Genomic DNA, 11,316 nt, shown 5'->3' with positions numbered 1-11,316 from the left:
CTCAGACTTTTGTCGACACTTTGGGGTTGGCAAAAAAATTTCAATTTTTTCTTCCCTTCAAATTAGACCATGATTAATGCTTCTCAATGGTTCTCAGAAAAAAAAAAAAACGAATTTGCTTTTGGGTTCCCCTTTAAATAATGATGTATTCTCATGAAGAGGATAATTGCCAAATCCTTTAATTTTTTTTAATCGATGAATATCTTTTTAATTGAAATGTGATGTTCAGCAAATATTTTGTAAGGCCATCAAGAAAAGTGTGTCAAAAAGGACAATAAACACTTTTGTCACTCAATTCACTCATTCGCAGATCTGTTATCGGGTCATCCACAAAATATGGGAACATTTACAACAAGTTTACAGTTTACAAAAATAAATTTACAATTTTGAAACATTTTCAATTTACAAAAAACAACTATGAGTTAATTAAATATGAACAATTTGCTTTGGAAATATATTTATGATGAACAGTATTGTCATGTGGATGGCACCCACCTGGAAGTGCATTTTCACTATCTATGTGGGTACCGACGCCAGTGGAGCTTATGCTCCATGGATTAACTGAATGATGTACAATTTGCACAAATCCAGTTACGTTATTCATATTCCATGCACGTTATAACATGCCAGTTACCAAACTCAGGATTATGACGAATTTAATCCTCTCTGGACAAATCTCGAGCATTTGACACAATCTGGAACCTCACTTTGAGCTCCCAACTTTTTGGGTATGGCATTCAAGGCCACCTCATCTCATCTCATGATTTACTGACTTGTTGAACTCCCATATCCAGTGTGTCTTAATCCCACTCCTGTTTGTCATCTTCATCAAAAATCTTTCCGATTCTCTGGAACGTCCTGCTTATCTCTTTCCTGATGTTTCCACCCTCTACGTAACATCTCATATACTTCAGATAGGCAGGCAGCAGTCCCTTCCCTCTATTCAGGGCTTGACAAAATCACAAACTGGTCCAACGCTTGGAACATGACGTTCAATCCTGAGACATCTCATACCCTCATTCCACTATCTCTCTCCAAAAGGACTATCTGGCAAACCCTCCGATCTACTTTCTTAGCAGTCTTCTTGAGGAAGTTCAGTCACTCAAACTCTGGGTCTCACTGTCAGCCAGGGTCTTTCTTGTGCAAACCACTTTTTTGCATACAGTCAAGGCTTGTGGAAGAGCTAGAACACTGAACAGATCAGGATGCAAGAGGACCAAAGGAACAGCACAGAGAGGGTGGGGGAAAACACTTATAGCTAAGTTAAAGGACAAAATATTTGACTTGAAGAACAGCTGAGTTTAAGGTTGAAGGACAAAAAAAAGACTTGGACAAAGCAATGGGTTTGGGGAGGAATGGGGGGCAAGAGAGGACGCAATGGGTGGACAAAATGGAGGCAGAAGGAAACTCTCAGGAAGAAAAAAAATGGAAATTTGGGGGTGGGGGAGGGGTTAACGAGATTAAGTGAACAGATCATCTGAGATGGTGATAAACAGCTGTCTTGAAGACCTGGAAGGGAAGGTTTAGGTAGTTTCACCAGAAGGGTGCTGTTGGTGGAGCATGTGCACCCTGCAGGAACCTTGGGAGGGGGAAATGGGGAGACAAAGAATGGAAAGAGCAGAGGGTGTACGACTAGGAAGAAGGTGGTAGAAGAAAAAGAGACCACCGACCTGTCTGTGATTGTGAAGTGATGAGCCCATATACCCAGCTTCATAATGGGTGAGTTCAATAATCTTGAAGGCCTTGGTTTCCACAGCACCAAACTGAGCAAGGTGTGAGGCAGGAGCACCAGCCCAGAGGTGAGAGCAGCACTCCATCAAGCTGTGGATGAAAGTCTAATAGGTCTCAGCTGCAGTCATAGTCTCAATGAATTGAAATGGTGTACTACTCATTTGTTCCATTTATAAATGACCTTTTGTAACTATGTTCAAAAATACACTGAACAGTTTTTTCCCCACAAGATTCTCTTGATATCAGATTTGATGTGATGCACTCCACGGTGCAAACAATCAATGCTTACCAGCCTCCAAAGAAATGAATACATAATATAATGGGCTAAGGTGTATCCTGTGGATTACATGAAGCTTGAAAAATACATGCACTACTGCTGTAAATTCGGATAAAACACGAGGAGGCCATTTGGTCAATCATGCCTGTGCTATATACACACCCATTTTTCCTGTTCCATCATTATTTTAAATTCACCAATTCCGTGAGCACCTTTAACTTAACATTCACGTCAATCTTTAATGTCAAAACCTATATGTATATGCCACAGTTGGATTTACATTTCCTTTGATACAGCACATCCCCTTGATGACACTGCATGCAGACAGCAGGTTTAGTCAGAATTCAAACGTGTGCATACTACCAAGTGAGCTGTGCTGCCATCTCTCATCGTACAACACCTGTCTATCCATGGAAAATAATTTCACAGTGCAAGCACAATTGGCTGAAATCCAGGTGTTTCTCACTCCCGATAGCCAAGAATCAAACTTTTTATCTCTGAATCTTTTGTGTGTACAAAGTCCAGGTTTGTGGAAGAGTTAGAACACAGAACAGAGCAAAACAGCTCGAACACAGTGGAAAGTGGGGAAACGCACTAACCACAATGTTGGTGAACATAACAGAGGGACACTTGGAGGAAGAATTGGTGAGGGAAGATTGAGAGAGCATGGTGTGGGAGGGGAGAGGTGAGGAAGACATAGGTGATTAATGTGGATACAAGCTCAAGCACAACTGAAGGGCTGAAAGAACAAGAATGGAGAAACGGTGATTAAAGAGCATTGGAACAAATTAACAGAAAGGTGGGCGGAGGGAGAGGGGAGAAAACACACTAACCTAGCAAGGAAAAGGTGGGCTTGGGGATGGTTAATTGGGAGTGGAAAAGATCATGGGTGAGGTTGGGTGATGACCTCAGGAAGTGATTGACTATCTTGAAGCCCTTGAGGGAAAAAACAGATTTAACAGACTTAGGAGGTTGGTTCCACATGTGAGAGGAACAAATGAGTGGAGATAAGCAGTGAGTATACCCAGGAAAAAATGCTACAGTTAGAACTATAGTATATTAGAGTTGTACTCTCATGCACTATAGTTGGTAACAGGTCCTACTACAATAGTCTGCAGAGAATTACTACAGGAAAGGAATGCTATTTTTGCCTGGGTAATGTGAGAGTGGACAAAACTCGTTTATTTTGAATGTGTGTTTCGGGTTAAATGTAGGATTTTAGTTGGGTAGACCAATTTTGGATGCATCCCCACAAATGATGTCATAATCATGTGCTTGCAAAAGAAAGTTGCAGATTGATTGTGCTGCTTCTACTTGTGGCGGATGAGAAAGAGTGGTCGAGATGTGTGTGGGGGGAGTGGGGTGTAAAGAGTGGAGGAGACATGAGAGTGTAGTAGATTTACAAGAGATTGAACTTTCAAACTATTACATTTTATATTTCCTCCTTATGGAAAGGAAGTTTGTGAAAACCCAGCAATCGTTCTTTAAATCCACCCATGTTGTTTCATAAGTGTTCTGATTCTTGTGTTTCTGCTTGTGAAGTGGAGCCAACATATCTGTGCCACCTTCATAATCATTGCCCTCCTCATTTCTTTTCACTCTTTGATAACATTGTACTTGCATACTTTTATACAAGCATTTGAAGCCTAAAGCACTGTGTAAGTACTTTTATGTAAATTCTGTTGTTACTGCCTTTTCAATTGAAATCCAGGTTGACTGAATCCCCTTGATATTTACTTTCATGAAAGGAATTAAATGTCTGTGATTTTAGCTATGGAACCATTTCCTTAGTGCCATTTACCAAATCTCTCGGAAACATAAATTCCCACATCCAGAGACCAAAACCAGGAAGCACAAATGTTGAATTGCCAAGGATACACCAACTAAAGAACATATTATTGAACGAAGATGTCAATTCACATTAGTACAAGCAGATTCAGACATGTTATTGCTAGTGCCCTGGCCAAATATAATATTTGTGCCCTGATTTGGTGTGGTGGTTCTGAAGACCCACCTCCTCTCTGCAGTTGCCCCTTCAAGATAAATTGTGAGACCAAACTGGGTGATTACAGCATACCTTAGGATCGAAGGAGGAGGAGGAGGATGCTGATGATGATAATGATGAGGTTAGTGATGCTATTAGGTAGCAGACACTCACTCCACACTATATGCCTGCCATTCAGGAGGGTATACAGAGCAGGGCATTCACACTGACTTCGAACCCAGGTGGGAATTTGGAAGTTGACCAGGTTGTTTGCATGCAAGACCTATTCAAGCAAAAATTAGAGTGTAAAGAGCACTTTGCGGTACCCTGCACAGTCTTGAGAAAAAGGACTTGGGAAGGGTCATCTCTTGCTTTGTGTTTCTGAGCACAATCTATATTTCCTACAAGCCACCATTTTATCTGAATCTCGATGTTACCCAATGCTGAGATCGCAAGCGGCAAATTTGATCGGTCAGGATTGTGTAAAATGGTGTAATATTTTGTCTAAGTAGTGCTAAACTGGAGGTTTAAAAAAAAAGTGCCAACAAGGTGATTTGTGTTCTACAATGTTCAAGTATATAATTCAATTGAAATAAAATAATAGTTTTAAAGACTGTAGAAAAAAACAAACAAACTGTTGAATCGGAAGTTTACCACCGTTGATGCAACGTCTTTAACACCACCTTATTTAACATGTTAATTAGTTTTTCGTGCCTGTTGTTTGTATCCTATGACGTCCTTAAAAATAGTAAGTTTCCTGTTTGGAATGATTTTCAATTTTGTTTCGTTGACAGACAGCCAAACTAAACCATTTACCTTCCTCCTCTCTGTGCTTGTGCAATCGGGATGTGATTCCGTACAATTTGCCAAATTCAGAACCAAAGTCGTGCTAAACTGCAGGTTCGTGTACCGACTTGCATTCCACAGTATTCAAAATGTAAAATTCAATTGAAATCAAGTTGTTCCTTGATCTTAGACTGATGTGTGTCGACATATAGATAAGTGGAGTGAACCAATTGCTTAACCTCATTTTTGTGCTTTGCTTGTGGGGTAATAACCAATGAAAAATTGAATGACTCAGTAATTAGATCTAATACAATATTAAGGATGCTTACTGTGTAATGCTAATGAAGGATGGTGTTACATCTGTATTTTTAGGCAGGACTGGAGCGGCAACAGGCAGCAGAAGAGAAGTTGAAAGAAGAGCTTGGAAAGTGCAGTGATGATGCTCGTTTGGTCTGGGAGAACGAGTGTAGGCCATGCTTGGAGCAAACCTGCCATTATTCATACTTCATCTCCTGCAGCTATGGCCCACCTGGCTTCAGTGGCTCAGTGGGTACAACTTCCTTATGGTGGCTTTTCTGCTTAGTTTGAAGTTTTATATGTTCAACCACATTTCTTTGTCCTTTTTGAGAGTGAAAACTCCATCAACTATGATAATTGTATATGTTAATGCTAAATATATTTTTGAAGACCTCTTGGTGTTCAAAGTCAGACCTGAGGCTCACTGAGTGGTATAATTATCATAGTTGAGGATGCTTTTGCTCTCAAGTATGAATCCTCCCAACAAGTAGTTTTTTTCCTTCCTTTTTATAACACTAATAATATCAACAACAATAATAACAATAATACAGGGCCAAATTCTTGACAGAGCTTTGATGTATCCAGAACAAGTCGAAAACGGTTCTATCCTTAAAACCAATCTTGTGCAGTCTTCTTCCCAAGTTTTCCTTTCACTTCTGTGATTGGGAGTTTGTGCCGCCATTATCCAGCTCGTTCACTCTGTGTCTTCCTCCACCTCCCATTGCTCTCGTTCTTCCCTGTGTCCTTTCTTCATCCAGGTCTCCTTCTACTTTGATCCCCTACCTTGTAGGGTTTGCCATCCTCCTCTATTTCCACTGTTTTTTTTCGTTCTGTTACATGCTGATCCTTTCAGTGTTCCAGCTCCTCCACGAGCCTCGACTCAGTATACAAAAAAAACAGTTTGATACAAAACGTTAATTGGTAAACATTCATCAGCTCAAATTTGTGCTTCTCAGTTATTGTAAATGTCATGGATTGTTCATTAACTACATGAGGCTATTTGTATTGCACAGTTCAGATCTTTACTGTGACCCTATTGATATATTTGGTACTGTCTGGGTGTGTAAGTGGAGGCAGGTTTGGGGCAATATCAGAGGGGTAACATACCTATGGATTTTGATTGTTGATGGGTCATTTTCTTCTCTTTTTTATTGAGAGCTCTTTTTCTTTTTCTTTTTCTTTTTCTCTTTTCCTTTTTCTTTTTCATTTCATTCATCTTCTCTTTTTCTTCTCTTCTCTAACATACGGGTCATCCGGTGACGAAGACGTCGGTGGCATTATGTTTTCTGATTATACGTACATCCATGCAAATTTTCTCTGTTTTCTCTGCAATTGCTTATCGGATTGACACAAAATTTTCACCATAGATGCGACTACGCATGCAGAATTCTTTAATGATAATGATGACGTCATAGGTCACGTGGAGTGGCCGCCATGTTGGAAAAATGGGAAAACTTTGGACCTCTGTATCTCTTAAACTGCACCATTGAAACTTGGCATCTGGTGACTACTCTACATGGGGAATAAGAATGATTTGATTATGATGTCATTGGTGAAAATTTGACACGTAGAATGCTGCATCCCATCAGTAAGAAAATTTCTGTGGTTCATCTAGGGAAAGATGTGAACACAGAAAAAATTATGATGTCATCCGTCATCCGTCATGTGGTTTGGCTGCCATATTGCTCTTAAAAAAAGAAAAGGGAAAAAAATCTTCTTCTCCAGAGCCGCTTCACAGATCAAGTGAAACTGCACCCAAATGATCGATTCGCCATGCTGAATAAAGTCTGATGACTATGACATCATTGCTCACATGGTCTGACAGCCATCGTGGATTTACCCGAAAACCTTCAAAAATCTTCTTCTCCAGAATGGCTTGACAGATTGAGGGGAATCTTCACAAACATGTTCACTATGAGTTGATTATACTGGGATGATAAAGAATAATTGATGTCATGTGGTTTGGCGGCCATATTGGATCGATGAAAAATATTAAATAATGTTTTCTCTGGAACCGCTTATCTGATCGAAGCAAAATTTACCAAGTATCATCTCACAACATAGCTGCATACATTGTGGAAATGATGTCATAGGTCACGTGGTGTGGCAGCCATATTGGATAGAAAAATGAACCTTATCCGATCAAAACGAAACTTCAAACATGTCATCCTCTACCCATTCCTGGGCAGAGTCCAAATTTTCAATGCCATAGGTCATATGGTTTGGTAGCCATGTTAGTTTGAAAACCAAAAATTAAAATACATTTTTCTCTAAAACCGCTGAACAGATCAATAAGAAACATGTTGCGTTACATGAAGCAAGGTGAGTGGATCACAACTGCAAAGAGTTACATTAATCGCTATAGCTGTTTCCAAAATATAATTTTAAAAATATTTTTCTTGAAACCAATGTGGCTGCCACACCATGTGACTGATGACGTCATTTTGAAGTCAAATTTATGCAGCAAGCGCAGTGGATCATAACTGCAAAGTATAGTATTGATAGGTTAAATGGTTTCAGAGAAATAATTGTATATTTATTTTCTTAAAACCAACTTGTCTGCCACATAATGTGACTGATGAGGTTATTGTTAAATAAAATATTTGTAGCAACAGTAGTGGATCATCACTGTAAAACGTCCCATCAAAAGGCTCAGCAGTTTCAGAGAAATAATTTTCTTTTAATATGATCGACTCAGCATGGGGGAATATTTGTTGAAAATTTCATCATCATCGGTCACATGGTCTCGCAGCCATGTTAGACAAAAAAAAAACTTATCCGATCAACGCCAAACTCCATAGACGTGATTGGCCACCAGTTCTGAATTTGATTTGATAAATAGGACGTCGTGGGTCAGGTGTCCGATCGAAGCAGGGTTGTATCAAAGCGGGGTGACAAGGTTTTGTTTTTCACGACAAAAATTTCACGAAATTTTCATCATAGATGCGACTACTCATGTAGAATGGTTTTGTGAGAGCTATGACGTCATAGGTCATGTGGTATAGCAGCCATTTTGTAAAAAAAACAAAAAAGAAAGAAAAACTTTGGTCCTTTGTATCTCTAAAACCGCTTCATGGGAAAAATTGAAACTTGGCACATGTGAAGTACAACCAAAGGGAAACAAGTGTAATTTTTTGATGATGTAATATGTGGCTTCATTATGACATCATCAATGCATGTAAAACGCTTTATCAAATCAGTATGAAAATTTTGAGGGTCATCTCGTGCTAAATTTTAATTGGCAAAAAAATTGATGAAGTCATTGGTCACATGGTTTGGCAGCCATATTGTTTTTAACATAAAACCTTTAAAAATCTTCTCTCTAATGGCTGAACAGATCGAGGCGAAACATTGCAGGTATGATTGCCTATCCATGAGGACCAAAAAGTTCTCCACCTATGACGTCATAGGTCACATGGTTTGGCAGCAATGACTTTTTTTGAAGAATAAACGTTTTAAAATCTTCTTCTCCAGAACGGCTTGACAGATCGAGGGGAAACTTCACTCACATGGTAAAAAATACCACGATATAAAAAATAAATAAAAGGGAAGCCGTTTATTCTTGCGCTGGTTCAAAGAGCTCAAAATGGGAGGTTCAATCAGCAATGTCTTGAGTTGGTGTATGCACCAGGGTTGTATTCCATCACCAATCAGCTTGTTATCACTTGCCAAGCCAGCCGTTCCTTATCAACCGTTTCGTTGGAGTTCTTGTTTGAGTGCTTAAGCCACTCGGCAAGTGCTCTACAAGCTAATTGGTAATGGAACACACCTGGTGCTCAAAGAAAAGGAGAGATTAAAATGAGTTTACAACTTGGTGATTTATTCAAAACATTTGATTGGGTAAATCTCAGTTCTAAATGTTGCACTATCTGCACTTTATATGCATGAAGATGCAGTCTCTTGTGCACAACTTTGTTTTTTATCCCCCGCCGCGTGGCGGAAGGGGGATATTATCACCCAGGTCGTCCGTCCGGCTGTCCGTCCGTCCGTCCGGCTGGCTGGGCGTCAACATTTATAGCTGTGAGTATGATAACTCATAAACTTTGCCATATCGATTTGAAATTTGGGTCACACATGTACCACCTGAAAAGGAAGAACCCTATTGATTTTGGGCGTGGCCGGCTCCAAGATGGCCGACTGGGGTGGCGTCAACATTTATAGCTGTGAGTGCGATAACTCATAAACTGTTCGCCATATCGATTTGAAATTTGGGTCACATATGAACCACCTGAAAAGGAAGAACCCTATTGATTTTGGGCGTGGCCAGATCCAAGATGACCGACTGGGGCGGTCATCCGGCTGGCTGGCTGAGCGTCAACATTTATAGCTGTGAGTGCGATAGCTCATAAACTGTTCGCCATATCGATTTGAAATTTGGGTCACACATGTACCACCTGAAAAGGAAGAACTCTATTGATTTTGGGTGTGGCCGGATCCAAGATGGCTGACTGGGGCGGCCATCTTGAAAAAAAAGTTTTTTGTAATAAATGGAAAACCGCTTATGGGTTTGGGTTTGAACTGGCGTGCACTTGTGCTCGCTCTCTCTCACTCTCTCTCCCCTCTCCGATGTGCCATGCTCTTTTTTTCAAGCGTCAGTACCACAGAAGCAGCTTCCTGAGCAAGGGTTTTATACTGGGTGGTTTGCTGTTGCCTTCCCGGTAGTGGTTAGGGTCGGAATTTGGAATTTGTTCATGGTGCTGGCAATAGCTAGCCTACTTTTGTGAAGGGCACCTTGGGATCTTTAATGTCCAGTAACTAATGCCGGAAGATGGGACACCTGCTTGACATCCATCTGAGAGACAGCACACACTGATGAATCGCCCTGCCCGTGAAACACTGGGATAACAGTTTATAGCTGTGTCAGGATTCAAACCCAGGCCGGACAGCATAGAAGCAAGTATGCGTACCTCTCGGCCATCCTGCCAGCACCCAGGCTCTCTCAAGGCTTTGTGAATCTCAAGGCCAACATAAGTAAGGTAGGTAATATTTCTATGATGTCACAATGGCCAAACTGCAAATGCCAAATCGTGAACGTCACGGTATATGCATCATTCCAACCCCGGCCGAGTCATACCAAAGACTTTAAATTAATAGGTGCTGCTTCCTTGCTTGACACTCAGCATTTAATAGGATAGAGCATGGACAAATAATGCTGGGAAGGCAATGACAAAGCACCCAGTTTAACCCTTGCCAATAAACTGCCTCCGCAGCACCAACGCTCTGTAAAGAGTATGGTACATCAACAATCAAATTAATATTTAATATTCCTGCAGATGTAACATGAAACATCACGTAAACTTGAATACTGGGTTGTAAAATAAGCCAATACATTAAAATGTAGCGGCAAGACCATGAGACTGGAACTCAAGGTTAGAGTTTGGGTCTTGACTGCATCACCCTTATTGTGTTCATGAACTCTGTTTGCATGGTATGGGTTTCATAAATCCATTCACCTTCATTTTCACCCCTTTCCCCAGAATCGTTGTCTGGCTGTGATTGTATATTAACTCATCCTAGCGAATCATAAATGTCATAATAATCTTTGGGCTCCACCAACTGTGAAAGTTTAAATTCGGTAATACAGTAAAATACATGTTTGCCACATTAATAATAGCAGGTTCAAAATGTTCTGGAATGTGTTGGAAGTGTTCGGAGTGTTATAATTGAAGTATTAAAGCAAGAGCTGAAAGAGCAACTAACCGTGTTAAAAATAAAACTTCACAGGTCATTGTTTTAATATCCAAACATTTACAAGTTCAGCATTGGGCAGGAAAATATTCACCTCTGATTCCTGGAAGGTGTTTTTAATAACTTATTTGGGCATGTTTGCAAAGTACAAATAAGTCACTTATCCCTCTATTAAAATTTCCTTTCAAATTAATTTATGGATGAAACAGCTGTAATTCAATCAATGGCAGATGGTTGAAAAACACACAGTATTATGACTGGCACTGTGCAGAGTCGGCTTGTTTGTGCAGCTGGAGAGTGGTGGTAGGGTGTAAGTTGATAAGCTCTTTCTTATTCCTGTTCTGTAGTGCAACGTTAAGTTTGCTTTTCTTACATGCATGTAACATTCTCTGCATTCCGATTCTGCTTGCCCTCCAAAGTTATTTTGGTTGTGGATGAGTAATCCTACCTTTGAGATTCACAAGGCCTTGAGAGAGCCTGGAGGCTGGCGAGATGGCCTAGAGGTACGCACACCCACCTCGAAGCCGTCTATCCTGGGTTTGAATCCCGACAC

The 11,316-nt window shown here is 40.3% G+C and overlaps 1 protein-coding gene across 1 annotated transcript in view; it reads left to right on the top strand.

The window, feature by feature from the left end:
- Positions 1-11,316, top strand: part of LOC147026393 (clusterin-like) — an 89,304-nt gene that overhangs the window by 52,277 nt on the left and 25,711 nt on the right. The window contains 1 exon segment of the mRNA XM_085883576.1: positions 5,151-5,324. Within this exon segment, the coding sequence (XP_085739702.1) occupies positions 5,151-5,324 (174 nt within the window).

The sequence above is a fragment of the Eptatretus burgeri genome, chromosome 5 (assembly GCF_056783735.1).
Source record: "Eptatretus burgeri isolate ZD-2024b chromosome 5, Ebu_testis_v1, whole genome shotgun sequence".
NCBI classification, from domain to species: Eukaryota; Metazoa; Chordata; class Myxini; order Myxiniformes; family Myxinidae; genus Eptatretus; species Eptatretus burgeri.
This window is presented reverse-complemented; position numbering and strand designations above follow the sequence as displayed.